Raw genomic sequence first — 19,943 nt, 5'->3', positions numbered from 1 at the left:
GGAGAAAGTGGGGGTGAGAGAGGGGGAGATGGTATTAGTTGGCAGTGCTAGGGGGATGCAATGAGTGGAAGTGCTGGAGGGCATAGGATCAGTGGCAGTGCTGGATGGGGGTGGGGGTGATGAGTGGCAGTGCTGGAGAGGGGGGGTGGGGTAAGTGGCAACGCTGGAGAGGGGGGTGATTGTGGTGGTGGTGGGGGGGTAATGGGATCAATGGCAGTACTGGGGAGAATGGGATGAGTGGCAAGGTTGGGGGGAATCATTGTCAGTGCTGGGGGTTGCTGGGATCAGTGGTGGTGGTGGTGGGGGTTGTGGTGGGGGGGGGATTTGTGGCAGTGCTGGGGGAGATGAGTGACAGTGGAAGGGGGATCAGTAGCAATGCTGGGGGGCATGGGATCAGTGGCAATGCTGGGGGGGCATGGGATCAGTGGCACCAACGGTTGAGGGGTGGGATCAGTGACAGTGCTTGGTGGGGGAGATAAGATGAGTGGCAGTGCTGGGGGGCATGGGATCAGTGGCAATGCTGGGGGGGGCATGGGATCAGTGGCACCAACGATTGAGGAGTGGAATCAATGACAGTGCTTGGTGGGGAGATAGGATGAGTGGCAGTGCTGGGGGCATGGGATCAGTGGCAGCAGTGGTGGGCGATAGGATTAGTGGCAGTGCTGATTGGGGGAGATAGGATGAGTGGCAGTGTTGGGGGGAATGGCATTAGCGGCAGCAGTGTAGTGGGGGGATAGGATCAGTAACAGTGCTGGGTGGGGGATGAATGGGATCAGTGGCAGTGCTGGGTGGGGGGATGGATGGGATCAGTGGCAGTGCTGGGTGGGAGGATGAATGCGATCGGTGGCAGTGCTTGGTGGGGGGATGGATTGGATCATGGCAGTGCTGGGTGGGGGGATGGATGGGATCAATGGCAGTTCTGAGTGGGCGGATGGATGGGATTGGTGGCAGTGTAGGGTGAGGGGATGGATGGGATCGGTGGCAGTGCTGGGTGGGGGGTGGATGGGATTAATGGCAGTTCTGAGTGGGGGGGATGGATGGGATCGGTGGCAGTGCTGGGTGGGGGGATGAATGGGATCGGTGGCAGTGCTGGGTGGGGGGGATTGGTGGGATCGGTAGCAGTGCTGGGTGGGGGGATGGATGGGATCGGTGGCACTCACTTGATCTCAGTGTGGACTCCATGCTTGCTGTGTCCCCGGCACCCTCCAGGCTTCAAGTGACTCCTCACACAGTGGAGACCTCCTCTTCCTACTGGATCAGCTGGCTCTTTCAGTCCCCCAGACGCCATGCCCCCATCTGCCTGCTGCTGTAAATCCAATGGGCGGAGCCGTGGAGAAGCTGGGTGGGCGGTCCTGCTGCAGTTACTTAGAACAAAGGAGTCAGGGGGAGCTGGGAGGCGCAGCCAACAGTTCTAGTACAGTAGCTGATGGAAACATATAGTAGCACCAGGCTGAATGAGAGGGGCAGCGGGGCGGCATATAGAACAACCGATGATCTGCATTTTCCTCCATGCAGCCCCTGAATTCTAGCTTCTCCTCCTTTTCCTCCCGAAGGCATTAAACAGCTGTAGGGCGGAAAATGCAGAGCATCCGTCGGTTGTTCTATATGCCGCCCACTGCCCCTCTCATCCAGGTGTAGACAAGTATGTCAGGGGATTAGGGTGTGCCCAGGCATACCCGGCACCCCCTGCGCACGTCATAGATCTTCAGTACCCTGCAGGAACCTAGGTCCACCAATCTGAATGCCAGTGAGGTCACCAGTCTTGGCGTAAATTTGTCACACCTCCCATCTACATATCTTTACACAACCTTCGCCTAGAAATAACACAGCATGGAGGGGCTGAGTGAAGGTGGCAGTGAAGGTGTGGAGGTGTCGGATTGGGATACCCAACTCATAAAAAGAGATCTGCCCGGCCTCATAATTCAAATTTATTCTGACTCTGGTTATTAAATTATCAGGTAAAGTGATGGATTTGTTGTCATGTTTTGCTGATAACTGATTAGACTTCCTCTCCAGACACCAAGATGTAGAATTATGTCCAATTTCTGTATAGAGTCCGTTCTGAAGTATACTGGGGTAACACATCCCAACTCTGCAGTGTGACGATCCCCCAACATCCACATCCCAGTAATGTCTCCCTGAGGAGAAACTCTGACTGCTCATCACCTGAGGTAACATTCCCATGTATCTCTTTGTTGTTACTGGGCGATTTAGGTTTCCGGCTACCTTGCGTGCGGTCTTCTTGTCATCTGAAATATATAGATAATCATAAGCCGTATCTTCATCCAGTCTTATATATGCAGGTTCTGGTATATTTATCCCTTTATTTAAGCCTGTTATTATATCAAACAATCCTGTATGTAATGTGTGTGAGATTCCAGTCACATCCAGTTCCCCCCCACAATGAAGGAGTTTATTACGTCTCTCTTTGTCCTCCTCATCCTCATCCTCAGTATCACACAAGTCACCTGTGTCTGATTCCTGTAGGAAAGTCAGTGGGTCCGTCATGTTACATATCTTCTCGATGTGACAAATCTTCCTGGACAGATCATCCTTCTTTATCTCCAGATCCTGCAATAAATCAGAGGCTGGGAATGAGACTTTCTCCGCCTGCCTGGAAATCGTATTAAGAACTCTCCTCTCCAGGATGTCCACTTGTCTCCTGATGTCTCTGAATATGGCAGTGACTCTCTTGGTTACCTCGTCTGCACCGTCTTGTACTTTTCTCTTGTATTTTTGCAGAATCTCCACACTCTCCTCTAGCTCCTTTTTCTTTTTCAATAACTCCTGCAGAGCATTGGTCAGGTTCTCCTTCCTCTTCTCAGAGGCCTCCTCCAGAGCCTCCACCTGGTGTTCCTGATGGTCTCCATGCAGCCTGCAGGACCCACAGAGACAGGCCGAGTCCTCGGTGCAGTAATACTCCAGGATATTCTCATGGACGGAGCATTTCCTGTTCTTCTGGGGAGTGGTGAGGTCAGATAGGACATGTTGGGGTGACTTGCTGTGGATTCTCAGGTGGTCATCACATAGAGAAGCTTCACACAGCAGACAAGATTTAACAGCAGGTACAGGAGAGTGAATACAGTATGTACAGAAGATCTGGCTCTCCTTCTCCTCCTCCTCCGGTTTGGTAGATTGTAATCTCTCTATTATGTTGCGCAGTGTAATGTTCCTGATAAGTTCAGGCCGCTCCTGGGACTCTTCTCTGCATTCAGGACAGCAATAAACTCCGGAATCCCTCTGTGTATCCAGAACACCTTCTATACAGTCCCGGCAGAAGTTGTGTCCACATCTCAGTGTCACAGGATTGGTATAAATGTTCAGACAGATGGAACAGTCCAGCTCCTTCCTCGCATCAGAGAACGCCATCGCTGACTGCAGAAGAGAGAAAGGAAATTAAGTCGATGTGTGTCAGAGGGAGGGAATCAGAGGGAGGGGGTCAGAGGGAGGGGGTCAGAGGGAGGGAGTCAAAGGGAGCGAGTCAGAGGGAGCGAGTCAGAGGGAGGGAGTCAGAGGGAGGGAGTCAGAGGGAGGGTGTCAGAGGGAGGGGGTCAGAGGGAGGGGGTCAGAGGGAGGGAGTCAGAGGGTGGGAGTCAGAGGGCGGGTGTCAGAGGGAGCGAATCCGAGGAAGCGAGTCAAAGGAAGTGAGTCAGAGGGAGGGAGTTAGAGGGAGGGTGTCAGAGGAAGGGAGTCAGAGGGAGCGATTCAGAGGGAGGGAGTCAGAGGGAGGGGGTCAGAGGGAGGGTGTCAGAGGGAGCGATTCAGAGGGAGGGAGTCAGAGGGAGGGGGTCAGAGGGAGGGGGTCAGAGGAAGTGAGTCATAGGAAGCGAGTCAAAGGAAGTGAGTCAGAGGGAGGGAGTCAGAGGGAGGGAGTCAGAGGGAGGGGGGAGGGAGTCAGAGGAAGCGATTCAGAGGGAGGGAGTCAGAGGGAGGGTGTCAGAGGGAGCGAATCAGAGGAAGCGAGTCAGAGGAAACGAGTCAAAGGGAGGGAGTCAGAGGGAGGGAGTCAGAGGAAGCGATTCAGAGGGAGGGAGTCAGAGGAAGGGGGTCAGAGGGAGGGTGTCAGAGGGAGCGAATCAGAGGAAGCGAGTGAAAGGAAGTGAGTCAGAGGGAGGGAGTCAGAGGAAGGGAGTCAGAGGAAGGGAGTCAGAGGGAGCAATTCAGAGGGAGGCAGTCAGAGGGAGGGGGTCAGAGGGAGGGTGTCAGAGGGAACGGGTCAGAGGGAGGGAGTCAGAGGGAGGGTGTCAGATGGAACGGGTCAGAGGGAGGGTGTCAGAGGGAGGGGGTCAGAGGGAGGGAGTCAGAGGGAACGGGTCAGGAGGGTGTCAGAGGGAGGGTGTCAGAGGGAGGGAGTCAGAGGGAGGGTGTCAGAGGGAGGGAGTCAGAGGGAGGGTGTCAGATGGAACGGGTCAGAGGGAGGGGGTCAGAGGGAGGGTGTCAGAGGGAGGGAGTCAGAGGGAGGGAGTCAGAGGGAGGGTGTCAGAGGGAGGGAGTCAGAGGGAGGGAGTCAGAGGGAGGGTGTCAGATGGAACGGGTCAGAGGGAGGGGGTCAGAGGGAGGGTGTCAGAGGGAGGGGGTCAGAGGAGGATTTACTGAGATATCTCTGTGTGCAGAACAAAAGGGAGTGGAGGGAGGGGAGAGGTCTGCTGATTACACCGTCCATCATTTTAAGTTATACTGGTATTATAATTCTATCCAAACTGATATCTATACAGATATCATATTATATGTCATATATTATATATCTCCATCCCAAATGATGTCTATACAATTATATTATTATATGATAGCTCCATTCCAGATCATGTCTATACAGTTATTTTATTACAGTGGAACCTTGGATTGCGAGTAACGTTTCGCAATACAATCACTGCATTTTGAAAAATCCTAACTGGTGCCCCCCACCTCTGGCCGCATGCGGTATTGCATGCCATTAAAGTCAATGCGGAACAAATTGATTTTCAAACGCATGGCATAGGTAACTGGGCAGTGCCAAGGAGGACATATGACAATGGAACTTTTTTTTTTCAAAATAGTAGGGGAGAGGGTTCTCCTCTACGGAACTTCTAGGGTGAGATGGGAAAAACTCAAATCTTTTCCAACACAATCTTGGGAGGTGCCATTAAGCTGTATGTGGTGTTGAGGAGCCGATACTTAGTTACATAGTAGGTGAGGTTGAAAAAGGACAAAAGTCCAACCTATGTGTGTGATTATATGTCAGTATTACCTTGTATATCCCTGTATGTTGTGGTTGTTTAGGTGCTTATCTAATAGTTTCATGAAACCATTGATGCCCCCTCCCCGCTGAGACCACCGCCTGTGGAGGGGAATTCCACATTCTTGTCGCTCTTACAGTAAAGAACCCTCTACGTAGTTTAAGGTAAACCTCTTTTCTTCTAATTTTAATGAGTGGCGACGTGTCTTGTTAAACCCCCTTCCGCAAAAAAGTTTTATCCCTATTGTGGGGTCACCAGTACGGTATTTGTAAATTGAAATCATATCCCTTCTCGAACGTCTCTTCTCCAAAGAGAATAAGTTAAAGCGGAGTTCCGGCCACAATTTCACTTTTTAAATATAAATATAAACACAAGCTTAATGTATTCTAGTAAAGTTAGACTGTAAACTAAGGTCCGTTTTGTTAGGTTGTTACAGCATTTAGACACTTTATAAAATAGAAATTGACTGGGGCCATCTTAAGTGTGGGCATCATGAAGCCAGACTGTATGACTTCCTGGATTTCAGCCTTGCAGATCTCGCACATGCTCAGTGCTGCCCAAGCAGTGTCAGATCAGGTTTCAGCACCTGTGCTGTCCAAGTCACATGATTCTTTGAGACTGGGGAATGCCAGACTCCTGGAAAGTTACACCCACTACATTTCCAGGAGTCTGTGCGGTGTAGGTTAGGAAGCATTAAGCACCTAGGTGCAGGAAGTGGGAAGATTAACTATTCTGCCTAGCAACAACACTTTGAAGGCATCTAAAAAAAAAAAAAATGAATTTTTTTTAAAACTACTGATGTAATGTTATATTTATGGGTGGAACTCCACTTTAAGGGCTCGCAGCCTTTCCCCATAACTAATATCCTCCAGTCCCTTTATTAGCTTTGTTGCCCTTCTTTGTATTCTCTCCATTTCCAGTACATCCTTCCTGAGGACTGGAGCCCAGAACTGGACAGCATACTCCAGGTGCGGCCGGACCAGAGTCTTGTAGAGCGGGAGAATTATCATTTTATCTCTGGAGTTAATCCCCCTTTTTAATGCCAATATTCTGTTTGCTTTGTTAGCAGCAGCTTGGCATTGCATCCCATTGCTGAGCCTATCATCCTTCACGCAAATAGAAAATCTAATTCTAGGACGACATGGACACCACCTACCATCCTCGGACAAACCATCACCCCAAGCAACAAAGTCAAAAGGCTCGGAGTCATCTTTGACTCAGACATGACGATGGATGCACAAATAGGATCAGTAGTCAGCGGCTCTCACCATCTTTTCCGCCTGCTGCGTAGACTCGTCCCCTTCATCCCGGAAGAGGACAGCAGTAGTAGTCGGAACTATCATCAACTCCCGACTCGATTACGCAAACTCCCTCTACCTTGGACTACCCAAATACCAGATTTCGTGTCTCCCTGAGGAGAAACTCTGACTGCTCATCACCTGAGGTAACATTCCCATGTATCTCTTTGTTGTTACTGGGCGATTTAGGTTTCCGGCTACCTTGCGTGCGGTCTTCTTGTCATCCGAAATATATAGATAATCATAAGCCGTATCTTCATCCAGTCTTATATATGCAGGTTCTGGTATATTTATCCCTTTATTTAAGCCTGTTATTATATCAAACAATCCTGTATGTAATGTGTGTGAGATTCCAGTCACATCCAGTTCCCCCCCCACAATGAAGGAGTTTATTACGTCTCTCTTTGTCCTCCTCATCCTCATCCTCAGTATCACACAAGTCACCTGTGTCTGATTCCTGTAGGAAAGTCAGTGGGTCCGTCATGTTACATATCTTCTCGATGTGACAAATCTTCCTGGACAGATCATCCTTCTTTATCTCCAGATCCTGCAATAAATCAGAGGCTGGGAATGAGACTTTCTCCGCCTGCCTGGAAATCGTATTAAGAACTCTCCTCTCCAGGATGTCCACTTGTCTCCTGATGTCTCTGAATATGGCAGTGACTCTCTTGGTTACCTCGTCTGCACCGTCTTGTACTTTTCTCTTGTATTTTTGCAGAATCTCCACACTCTCCTCTAGCTCCTTTTTCTTTTTCAATAACTCCTGCAGAGCATTGGTCAGGTTCTCCTTCCTCTTCTCAGAGGCCTCCTCCAGAGCCTCCACCTGGTGTTCCTGATGGTCTCCATGCAGCCTGCAGGACCCACAGAGACAGGCCGAGTCCTCGGTGCAGTAATACTCCAGGATATTCTCATGGACGGAGCATTTCCTGTTCTTCTGGGGAGTGGTGAGGTCAGATAGGACATGTTGGGGTGACTTGCTGTGGATTCTCAGGTGGTCATCACATAGAGAAGCTTCACACAGCAGACAAGATTTAACAGCAGGTACAGGAGAGTGAATACAGTATGTACAGAAGATCTGGCTCTCCTTCTCCTCCTCCTCCGGTTTGGTAGATTGTAATCTCTCTATTATGTTGCGCAGTGTAATGTTCCTGATAAGTTCAGGCCGCTCCTGGGACTCTTCTCTGCATTCAGGACAGCAATAAACTCCGGAATCCCTCTGTGTATCCAGAACACCTTCTATACAGTCCCGGCAGAAGTTGTGTCCACATCTCAGTGTCACAGGATTGGTATAAATGTTCAGACAGATGGAACAGTCCAGCTCCTTCCTCGCATCAGAGAACGCCATCGCTGACTGCAGAAGAGAGAAAGGAAATTAAGTCGATGTGTGTCAGAGGGAGGGAATCAGAGGGAGGGGGTCAGAGGGAGGGGGTCAGAGGGAGGGAGTCAAAGGGAGCGAGTCAGAGGGAGCGAGTCAGAGGGAGGGAGTCAGAGGGAGGGAGTCAGAGGGAGGGAGTCAGAGGGAGGGTGTCAGAGGGAGGGGGTCAGAGGGAGGGGGTCAGAGGGAATGAGTCAGAGGGCGGGTGTCAGAGGGAGCGAATCAGAGGAAGCGAGTCAAAGGAAGTGAGTCAGAGGGAGGGAGTCAGAGGGAGGGTGTCAGAGGAAGGGAGTCAGAGGGAGCGATTCAGAGGGAGGGAGTCAGAGGGAGGGGGTCAGAGGGAGGGTGTCAGAGGGAGCGATTCAGAGGGAGGGAGTCAGAGGGAGGGGGTCAGAGGGAGGGGGTCAGAGGGAGGGGGTCAGAGGAAGTGAGTCATAGGAAGCGAGTCAAAGGAAGTGAGTCAGAGGGAGGGAGTCAGAGGGAGGGAGTCAGAGGGAGGGGGGAGGGAGTCAGAGGAAGCGATTCAGAGGGAGGGAGTCAGAGGGAGGGTGTCAGAGGGAGCGAATCAGAGGAAGCGAGTCAGAGGAAACGAGTCAAAGGGAGGGAGTCAGAGGGAGGGAGTCAGAGGAAGCGATTCAGAGGGAGGGAGTCAGAGGAAGGGGGTCAGAGGGAGGGTGTCAGAGGGAGCGAATCAGAGGAAGCGAGTGAAAGGAAGTGAGTCAGAGGGAGGGAGTCAGAGGAAGGGAGTCAGAGGGAGCAATTCAGAGGGAGGCAGTCAGAGGGAGGGGGTCAGAGGGAGGGTGTCAGAGGGAACGGGTCAGAGGGAGGGTGTCAGAGGGAGGGAGTCAGAGGGAGGGAGTCAGATGGAACGGGTCAGAGGGAGGGTGTCAGAGGGAGGGAGTCAGAGGGAGGGTGTCAGATGGAACGGGTCAGAGGGAGGGTGTCAGAGGGAGGGGGTCAGAGGGAGGGAGTCAGAGGGAGGGTGTCAGAGGGAGGGAGTCAGAGGGAGGGTGTCAGATGGAACGGGTCAGAGGGAGGGTGTCAGAGGGAGGGTGTCAGAGGGAGGGAGTCAGAGGGAGGGTGTCAGATGGAACGGGTCAGAGGGAGGGGGTCAGAGGGAGGGTGTCAGAGGGAGGGGGTCAGAGGAGGATTTACTGAGATATCTCTGTGTGCAGAACAAAAGGGAGTGGAGGGAGGGGAGAGGTCTGCTGATTACACCGTCCATCATTTTAAGTTATACTGGTATTATAATTCTATCCAAACTGATATCTATACAGATATCATATTATATGTCATATATTATATATCTCCATCCCAAATGATGTCTATACAATTATATTATTATATGATAGCTCCATTCCAGATCATGTCTATACAGTTATTTTATTACAGTGGAACCTTGGATTGCGAGTAACGTTTCGCAATACAATCACTGCATTTTGAAAAATCCTAACTGGTGCCCCCCACCTCTGGCCGCATGCGGTATTGCATGCCATTAAAGTCAATGCGGAACAAATTGATTTTCAAACGCATGGCATAGGTAACTGGGCAGTGCCAAGGAGGACATATGACAATGGAACTTTTTTTTTTCAAAATAGTAGGGGAGAGGGTTCTCCTCTACGGAACTTCTAGGGTGAGATGGGAAAAACTCAAATCTTTTCCAACACAATCTTGGGAGGTGCCATTAAGCTGTATGTGGTGTTGAGGAGCCGATACTTAGTTACATAGTAGGTGAGGTTGAAAAAGGACAAAAGTCCAACCTATGTGTGTGATTATATGTCAGTATTACCTTGTATATCCCTGTATGTTGTGGTTGTTTAGGTGCTTATCTAATAGTTTCATGAAACCATTGATGCCCCCTCCCCGCTGAGACCACCGCCTGTGGAGGGGAATTCCACATTCTTGTCGCTCTTACAGTAAAGAACCCTCTACGTAGTTTAAGGTAAACCTCTTTTCTTCTCATTTTAATGAGTGGCGACGTGTCTTGTTAAACTCCCATCAGCAAAAAAGTTTTATCCCTATTGTGGGGTCACCAGTACGGTATTTGTAAATTGAAGTCATATCCCCTCTCGAACGTCTCTTCTCCAAAGAGAATAAGTTAAGGGCTCGCAGCCTTTCCCCATAACTAATATCCTCCAGTCCCTTTATTAGTTTTGTTGCCCTTCTTTGTACTCTCTCCATTTCCAGTACATCCCTCCTGAGGACTGGAGCCCAGAACTGGACAGCATATTCCAGGTGCGGCCGGACCAGAGTCTTGTAGAGCGGGAGAATTATTGTTTTATCTCTGGAGTTAATCCCCCTTTTTAATGCCAATATTCTGTTTGCTTTGTTAGCAGCAGCTTGGCATTGCATCCCATTGCTGAGCCTATCATCCTTCACGCAAATCGAAAAATCTAATTCTAGGACGACATGGACACCACCTACCATCCTTGGACAAACCATCACCCCAAGCAACAAAGTCAAAAGCCTTGGAGTCACCTTTGACTCAGACATGACGATGGACGCACAAATAGGATCAGTAGTCAGCGGCTCTCACCATCTTTTCCGCATGCTACGTAGACTCATCCCCTTCATCCCGGAAGAGGATACAGCAGTAGTGGTTGGAACTATCATCAACTCCCGACTCGACTACGCAAATTCCCTCTACCTCGGACTACCCAAATACCAGATTTCGTGTCTACAAGTCGTCCAGAACACTGCAGCCAGACTGGTAACAGGTAAAAAAACGTGGGAACCAATATCCCCGGTCTTGAGGTCCCTCCACTGGCTAGCCATAAAGGATCGGGTCACATTCAAGACCCTCTGCCTCACTCACAAAGGCTCACAAGGAAACGCTCCTCAATACTTAAGCGAGAAAATAAAACCCTACGTCACCAATCGTGTCCTCCGGTCAACCAACCAAAACCTCCTCCAAATCCTCAAATCCCGCTACAAATCTAAGGGAGAACGAAGATTTTCAGTCCAAGGACCTCGGCTCTGGAACACTCTACCCACGACCATCTGCATGGAAGAAAACCATCGGGCTTTTAGGAAAAAACCAAAGACCCACCTCTTCTGAAGAATCAGGACGACACAGGATGCAAAAAAGCGCCTTGAGGCGATTTATTTAGCATTTGTATCGCTATACATGTTGCTCACTCACTCTTACTAGGACCCCCAGGTCCTTTTCCATCCTAGACCCCCCCCCAGAGGTTCTCCCGCCAGTGTATAGATTGCATTCATATTTTTGCCACCCAAATTATTTTAACCTTTTCTACATTGAACCTCATTTGCCATGTAGTTGCTAGTGGTGCAACGGATCGTCATTGATCCGTAATCCGTACGGATCAACATCTTCGTATCAGCACACACGTGATCCGCGGATCTGCAGGAGGTAGTGTGAGTTCCGCTGCCTGCATGTTCCCCCACGAGATGCAACGCTGAGGAGATGATTCCTCCTCTCCCTCGGCCAGCTTCCAGCTAGTCCCCCGCAAGGTGCCCCGATAGCTCACTGTGGAACAGCGCGGCGGCGTAGCCCAGTACTTCCCCGGCACCCCCCCTGTTGAAGGGGAAGGAGTGACAGCCAGCAGCCACAATACCAATACCAACGAGAGCGCAACCCCCCCCCCCCAAGTGGCACACCGCTGTCACAGCCTGCATAGATCCCCCGAGAACGAGGAGAATGAGCGCTTGCAGCACAGAGGGACCCGCCTGCAGTGAGAGCAATACACTGATCGTCCAACCTCCAATTGCTAAATTACCAGACTGAGAGAAGGCACCCTCCCTTCCCCTCCGCAGCGCGGTGTTGCCTTACAATACAGAAACCTAGGACCGAGTCGATTGTGCCAGACACATCAGAGGGGTGAGTCACAGTACATGACATACGTATACAGTTTGTCTTCAACTTGTGCATTACTTGCTTTTGCTCCCCCTAGTGGCACTAATGGAATTAGCTTGAAGTGTAAAAGGACTGTAAATGGCCTAAAAGTACAATGAAATGGCAGGGCTATTCTGTATACATACATAGGCCCAGATTCACAGCTGAGATACGACGGAGTATCTCAGATACGACGGAGTATCTCTCAGAGTATCTATGCGACTGATTCATAGAGGTGTAATTGTTTTACACTGTCGGATCTTAGGATGCAGTACCTCGGCCGCCGCTGGGGGGAGTTCGCGTCGGAAACCAGCGTCGGGTATGCAAATTAGGAGTTACGGCGAACCACGACGGTTTTTCGCGTTCGCTACGTCGCTGCTAGTCTAGTTTCCCGTTGCAAAGTTAGTCGTCGTTTTTGGTGCCCTAACTTTACACAGCACACGTATGTGCTGTGTAAAGTATGGCCGTCGTTCCCGCATCGAAATTAAAAAAAATTTCCTTCTTGCGTAAGACGTCCGGGAATACGGAAGTACGCTACGCACGTCGCCGTTCGAAAAAATGACGTCACTTCGCGCAAAGCACGGCGGGAATTTCAAAAGGGAGCATGCGCAGTAGGTCCGGCGCGGGAGCGCGCCTAATTTAAATGGCACACGCCCCTTTGAATTACGCGGGCTTACGCCGGAGGCCGCCGGCGTAGGTTTTCATTGCAAGTGCTTTGTGAATCAGGCACTTGCGATGAAAACTTGCGGCGGTGTAACGTATCTACGATGCGTTACGCCGCCGCACTTCTACGTGAATCTGGCCCATGGACACTGTTATACTGGAACTGGCTACATATGGTGATATTGATATATGTATGCCTAGGTATGTATGCCAGAAAGAAAGTTACCGCTCCAGGTGGATTGTGTTAGGATGATCAGTATGGTCTCAGGAGATCAAGGGTGCTGGCAATGCACAAGGCAACAAATAGAAAAAGAAAACATGGACAGCCGCACTTAAAAAAATACTTGATATTTGTCTTTATTTAAAAAAAGGAAAAATGCGCTACAAGTCACAGCACACTACATGGGAGTAAAACAGCTGACGCGCTTCGCACTATAAATTAGTGCTTAACCACTTCCAGACCGCCGCATGTATATGTACGTCGGCAGAATGGCACGTACAGGCACATTGGCGTACCTGTACGTGCCTGCCTAGACGTGGGTCGGGGGTCCGATCGGGACCCCCCCCGCTACATGCGGCGGTCGGATTCCTGCGGGGAGCGATCCAGGACGACGGCGCGGCTATTCGTTTATAGCCGCTCCGTCGCGATCGCTCCCCGGAGCTGAAGAACGGGGAGAGCCGTGTGTAAACGCGGCTTCCCCGTGCTTCACTGTGGCGGCGCATCGATCGTGTGTTCCCTTTTATAGGGAGACACGATCGATGACGTCACACCTACAGCCACACCCCCCTACAGTTGTAAACACACACTAGGTGAACCCTAACTCCTACAGCGCCCCCTGGTGGTTAACTCCCAAACTGCAACTGTCATTTTCACAATGAACAATGGGCCGGATTCAAGAAGCAATTGCGCCTGTGTAACCATAGGTTACACAGCGCAATTGCTTACTTGCCCCGGCGTAACGAGTGCTCCTGATTCAGGAACCTCGTTACGCCGACTGCAGCCTAAGATCTGCGCGGCATAAGGCTCTTATTGCCGCATATCTTAGGCTGCATTCTTGCGATGGCCGCTAGGTGGCGTTCCCGTTGTGCTCAGCGTATAGTATGCAAATTGCATACTAACACCGATTCACAACGTTGCGCGAGCCCTGCGTACGCAATTTACGTCGTTTACGTACGGCGGTTTTCGCGCAAGGCTGCCCCTGCTATTAGCAGGGGCAGCCCATGTTACGTATACCCGTCGTTCCCGCGTTGCGAAATTCGAATTTTACGTACTTTGCGTAAGTGAATCGTGAATGGCGCTGGACGCCATTCACGTTCACTTTGAAGCAAATGACGTCCTTGCGACGTCATTTGCCGCAATGCACGTCGGGAAAGTTTCCCGACGGAGCATGCGCGCTACGATCGGCGCTGGAACGCGCCTAATTTAAATGATTCCCGCCCCTACGGGATCATTTAAATTGCGTGCTCTAGCGCCGGGCATTTTGCCGGCGCGCCCGCGCAATTCACGGAGCTTCTGCTTTGCAAAAACGTTGCCCTGCGCCTCCGTAAATAATGGGCAATTCTACCTGAATCCGGCCCACTGCAATTTAAATGCATTTTTTGCTGTGAAAATGACAATGGTCCCAAAAATATGTCAAAATTGTCCGAAGTGTCCGCCATAATGTCGCAGTCACGAAAAAAAAACGCTGATCGCCGCTATTAGTAGTAAACAAAAAAATAATTAATAAAAATGCAATAAAAATATCCCCAATTGTGTAAACGCTATAAATTTTGCGCAAACCAACCGATAAACGCTTATTGCGATTTTTTTTACCAAAAATATGTAGAAGAATACGTATCGGCCTAAACTGAGGGAAAAAAATGTTTTTTATATATATTTTTGGGGGATATTTATTATAGCAAAAAGTAAAAAATATTGAATTTTTTTCAAAATTGTCGCTCTATTTTTGTTTATAGCGCAAAAAATAAAAAACGCAGAGGTGATCAAATACCACCAAAAGAAAGCTCTATTTGTGGGGAAAAAAGGACGCCAATTTTGTTAGGGAGCCACGTCGCACGACCGCGCAATTGTCTGTTAAAGCGACGCAGTGCCGAATTGTAAAAACCCCTTGGGTCATTTAGCAGCGTATTGGTCCGGTCCTTAAGTGGTTAATCATAGGTATGTATGCCACCATGTATGCCTAGGTGAGCTCCCCTGCCTTCCCTGACTGCCCAGTGTTCCGTCCTCCCCCCTTTTTTTTTTTTGCTGATCCGAAAATGTATCCGATCCGTGACTCTGATCCAAGGAACAATCCGAACCGTGAGTTTTGTGATCCGTTGCACCCCTAGTAGTTGTTTGGCTTTATTCAGCTCCTGCACCCCCGTACCTCAGGCCAAATGAGGTACTGCAGGCCTATTTTCGGCTGTGCTCGGCTTCTGCGCCCCCGTACCTCAGGCCAAATGAGGTACTGCAGGCCTATTTTCGGCTGTGCTCGGCTTCTGCGCCCCCCGTACCTCAGGCCAAATGAGGTACTGCAGGGCTATTTAGCTTGAATTCTGCTCGTCTTGCGAGTCAACACTCGCAAATCGAGTCAGAATTTTATAAAAAAAAGTTGCTCGCAAATCAAAGCGCTCTCAAACCAAGTTACTCTTAAACCGAGGTTCTACTGGATTTTACTCTTACATTATTGGTTTGCTTAAGGCCCCTTTCACACTGATGAGTTTTTCAGGCGTTACAGCGCTAAAAATAGCGCTGCTATACCGCCTGAAAAACTCCTGGCCAGCATACTCAGTGTGAAAGCCCGAGGGCTTTCACACTGAGGCGATGCGCTGGCAGGAGGAGGATCTTTGGAGCGGTGAGAGGAGCGGTATAGCGCCGCTATTTTAAGCGGCGCTATACCGCCACCGCGCCTCCCGCCCCAGTGTGAAAGGGGTCTTAATAAAACAACAGCACCCCCCATCGTATTCCTTTCAATTCGAAATTTTTTTTTTTTGGGGGGGGTTTTGGCTGCAATGCCTGTTTTTTTTTTTATCCAGCGATAATAGCTCTGAATTGGGTGGAGTGGGAATAAAAAATGTGCGCGCAATTAACAGTTATAAACATAGTTTAACCACTTAAGGACCGGCTCACATACATATACGTCATCACTTTAAAAATGAATATCTCGGTAACGGCAGCAGCTTTGACGCCATTCCACAAGCGGACGCAATTTTGAAGCGTGACATGTTGGGTATCAATTTACTCGGCGTAACATTATCTTTCACAATATAAAAAAGAATTGGGCTAACTTTACTGTTTTTTTCCCCAAAAAAAGTGCGCTTGTAAGACCGCTGCGCAAATACGGTGTGACAAAAAGTATTGCAATGACCGCCATTTTATTCTCTAGGGTGTTAGAAAAAAATATATATAATGGGGTAGATTCAGGTAGCCTTGCGCATTTTTTGCGTAGGCGCAGGGCACCGTTTTTGCCCTGCGCCCCCGCAAATTTACTGCGCTACCCGCGATTCACGGAGCAGTAGCTCCGTAAATTGCGTGTGCGCTCTATAAAATTGCCCGGCGTAAGCGCGTGCAATTTAAATGATCCAGTAGGGGGCGGGAATCATTTAAATTAGGCGCGTTCCCGCGGCGATCGTAGAGCGCATGCTCCATCGGGAAACTTTCCTGACGTGCATTGCGGCAAATGACGTTGCAAGGACGTCATTTGCTTCAAAGTGAACGTGAATGGCGTCCAGCGCCATTCACGAATCACTTACGCAAACTACGTAAAATTAAAATTTTGCGACGCAGGAACGACGGGTATACGTAACATTGGCTGCCCCTGCTATTAGCAGGGGCAGCCTTACGCGAAAACCGCCGTACGCAAACAACGTAAACTGCGTACGCAGGGCTCGCGTAACGTTGTGAATCGGCGTTAGTATGCAATTTGCATACTATACGCTGAGCACAACGGGAACGCCACCTAACGGCCATCGCAAGAATGCAACCTAAGATATGCGGGCATAAGAGCCTTATGCCGCGCATATTTTAGGCTGCAGTCGGCGTAACAAGGTTCCTGAATCACGAGCATTCGTTACGCCGGGGCAAGTAAGCAATTGCGCTGTGTAACTATGGTTACACAGGCGCAATTGCTTCTTGAATCCAGGCCAATGTTTGGGGGTTCTAAGTAATTTTCTAGCAAAAAAAACCTAAACTTGTAAACACGGGGCCAGATTCTCGTCCAGCGGCGTAATTTTGTGCGGGCGTAACGTATGCGCTTTACGTTACGCCTCCGCAACTTAGACGGGCAAGTGCTGTATTCTCAAAGCACTTGCTCCGTAAGTTGCGGCGGCGTAGCGTAAATCGGCCGGCGTAAGCCCGCCTAATTCAAATTTGGATCGGGGGGGCGTGTTTTATGTAAATCTACCGTGACCCGACGTGATTGACGTTTTTCCCGAACGGCGCATGCGCCGTCCGTGGAATTTCCCAGTGTGCATTGCTCCAAAGTACGCCGCAAGGACGTCATTGGTTTCGACGTGAACGTAAATGACGTCCAGCCCCATTCACGGACGACTTACGCAAACGACGTAACTTTTTCAAATTTCGACGCGGGAACGACGGCCATACTTAACATTGTTACGCCGCACTTATGCCACCATATAGCAGGGGCAACTATACACCGGGAAAAGCCTAATATAAACGGCGTAACTTTACTACGTCGGCCGGGCGTACGTTCGGGAATTCGCGTATCTAGCTAATTTGCATACTCGGCGCGGAATTCGACGGAAGCGCCACCTAGCGGCCAGCGTAAAAATGCACCTATGATCCGACGGCGTACTAAGACATACGTCAGTCGGATCTAGCCCACATTCAGGCGTATCTTGTTTTGTGAATAAAAAGAAAAGAAAAACAAAGATACGCCGGCGCATCGTAGAACTTACGCGGCGTATCAATAGATACGCCGCCGTAAGTTCTTTGTGGATCTGGGCCAGAGTCTGAAAAACAGGCAAAGTTAAAGCCTATAGCGAAAGGCAGTCTTTAAATGTTGCAATGTAATTGGTTCAGTAGGTCACATGGTCACAACTGTCGGGGCCCGAGGTGATAGAAGTTATTTCAATTGAAAAGATCTGCGGAACAGTTTTCAGTCGGCGCTCAACAGGAGAAGAAGAAGCTTCCCGAGCCACTTACTATGAAAACTTTACTCCATCAGCTGCTTGAAAGGGCTGGATGACCGATGGTGTTATCTTCCTGGTAGGAGCTTCCTCCTGTGGCTCCTCCCCTTCTACGCCTTCTACCTTCTCTGATGTCCGTCCTATTCCGTCACTGAGCCAAGAGCTGGCTGACGGATCTGATGTTAGTGCGGTCCTAGCTCCTACTCCTTCATACAGAAAGAAGACGAGACCTCGTCGCTTTGACTCACCATCTCCTCCCAGACAACATTCGTCGCGTAAGCGCTGATCAAAGGCTGCCCAAAAGAAGAAAACATCACCTGTGCTGCATACTAAGGGCCAGATTCTCAAAAGAGATACGCCGCGTATCTCTGAGTTGCGCCGTCGTATCTATGCGCCTGATTCTTAGAATCAGTTACACATCGATTTCCCTTAGATCCGACAGGCGTAAGTCTCTTACGCCGTCGGATCGTAACTGCATATTTAAGCTGGCCGCTAGGGGCGTGTACGCTGATTTACGCGTCGAAATAGGTAAATCAGCTAGATATACGCAAATTCACGAACGTACGCCCGGCCGACGCAGTACAGTTACGCCGTTTACGTTAGGCTTTTCCCGGCGTAAAGTTACCCCTGCTATATGGTGGCGTAAGTGCGGAGTACCAATGTTAAGTGTGGCCGTCGTTCCCGCGACGAAATTTGAAAATTTTACGTTGTTTGCGTAACTCGTCCGTAAATGGGGCTGGACGTAAATTTACGTTCACGTCAAAACCAATACGTCCTTGCGGGGTATTGGGAGCAATGCACACTGGGAGATTTCCACGGACGGCGCATGCGCCGTTCGTGAAAAAACGTCAATCACGTTGGGTCACAGAACATTAACATAAAACACGCCCCCCTGTCCCACATTTGAATTAGGCGGGCTTGCGCCGGCCGATTTACGCTATGCCGCCGCAACTTACGGAGCAAGTGCTTTGAGAATACAGCACTTGCCCCGTCTAAGTTGCGGAGGCGTAACGTAAATCGGATCCGTTGCGCCGCCACAAAGATACGCCGCTGTACGAGAATCTGTCCCTAACACTGTGGGGCAGATCCACAAAGATCTGCACCGGCGCAGCGTATCTGAGATACGCTACGCCGCCGTAACTTACTTGGCTTTGGTTTGAATCCTCAACGAATTCGCGCCGTAAGTTACGGCGGCGTAGTGTATCTCTCGCGGCGTAAGGGCGTGGAATTCAAATGCGGCGGATAGGGGGCGTGTTTCATTTAAATGAAGCGCGTCCTGGCGCCGAACGAACTGCGCATGCGCCGTCCCTAAAATTTCCCGCCGTGCATTGCGCTAAATGACTTCGCAAGGACGTCATTGGTTTTGACGTGAACGTAAATGGCGTCCAGCCCCATTCACGGACGACTTACGCAAACGACGTAACATTTTTAAAATCAGGCCATACTTAACATTGAGTACGCCACCATATAGCAGCTTTAACTATACGCCGGAAAAAGCCGAACGGAAACGACGTAAAAGAATGCGACGGCCGCTCGTACGTTTGTGGATCGTCTGAAATAGCTAATTTGCATACTCAACGCGGAATATGACGGAAACGCCACCCAGCGGCCGCCGGAAAATTGCATCTTAGATCCGACGGAGTACTGAGGCGTACGCCTGTCGGATCTAACACAGTTGCCGTCGTATCTTGTTTGGTGGATACCAAAACAAAGATACGACGCGCAAAATTTGAAATTACGCGGCGTATCAACAGATACGCCGGCGTAATTTCTTTGTGGATCTGCCCCCGTGTCTCCACTCATTTGGAGACTGTTCCTGCTCCACCTAAAGTATCGGTTTACTGCCTCCTCCAATGGGACCAGTGGTGGTGCGTCCATAAGGGGTGCACGTATGCTGCCCCCTCTCTCCTGCCACCCCTCTATCACCAATAGATAGATTCATGCATTGCCACTGTGCCCATCAATTGCTGACAGTGTGCCCATCATTTGCCGCTACTGTGCCCATCAAATGCTGCCCAGTGTGCATCCCTCACCCGCCTGGCACTTACCTGTCTCGGTGCTGCAGAGGGTCTCGGCGGCATTGTCCTCTACGCTTCTCAATGTCTTCTCCTGTCCTCTGCTATGATTGGATGCCTGATAGACGTCCAATCACAGCGCCTGTCATTTCAGCCAATCAGGTGACAGGCAACAGACCCAAGCACCTGATTGGTGGAGAGGCAGTTCAGTGTTAGGAAAGCAAATATTCATTCGCTTTCCTAACACACAGCTGAGTGAACTGCTCGCTCCTCCTCCCTGAAAGGTGCCAAATGTGACGCCGGAGGGGGGAAGGATTCCGAAAAGCAGAAGTTCCATTTTTGGGTGGAAGTAAAGTGCTATAATTCATATGGAAAAATTAATCGGAGTACAGA

General features: G+C 50.0%; 2 protein-coding genes across 2 annotated transcripts; both read right to left on the bottom strand.

Annotated features, from left to right (window-relative positions):
• Positions 1–1,776: 1,776 nt before the first annotated feature.
• LOC120935563 (tripartite motif-containing protein 73-like) lies at positions 1,777–3,369 on the bottom strand. The gene is made up of 3 exons (XM_040347612.1): positions 3,267–3,369; positions 2,469–3,035; positions 1,777–2,249 (listed from the first exon to the last, which is right to left on the bottom strand). Exons 1-3 carry the CDS (start codon positions 3,367–3,369, stop codon positions 1,777–1,779), a joined length of 1,143 nt encoding a protein of 380 aa, XP_040203546.1.
• On the bottom strand, positions 2,108–17,655 carry LOC120936002 (E3 ubiquitin/ISG15 ligase TRIM25-like). Its single transcript, XM_040348075.1, has 3 exons — positions 17,552–17,655; positions 6,656–7,865; positions 2,108–2,166 (listed from the first exon to the last, which is right to left on the bottom strand). The coding sequence occupies exon 2, from the start codon at positions 7,857–7,859 to the stop codon at positions 6,834–6,836; it is 1,026 nt and encodes a 341-aa protein (XP_040204009.1). The 5' UTR covers positions 7,860–7,865; positions 17,552–17,655; the 3' UTR covers positions 2,108–2,166; positions 6,656–6,833.
• Positions 17,656–19,943: the final 2,288 nt, after the last annotated feature.

Source organism: Rana temporaria, chromosome 4 (genome assembly GCF_905171775.1).
Source record: "Rana temporaria chromosome 4, aRanTem1.1, whole genome shotgun sequence".
In the NCBI taxonomy this organism is placed as follows: Eukaryota; Metazoa; Chordata; class Amphibia; order Anura; family Ranidae; genus Rana; species Rana temporaria.
The sequence above is the reverse complement of the archived record's forward strand: the minus strand, read 5'-3'. Positions and strand labels throughout refer to the sequence as shown.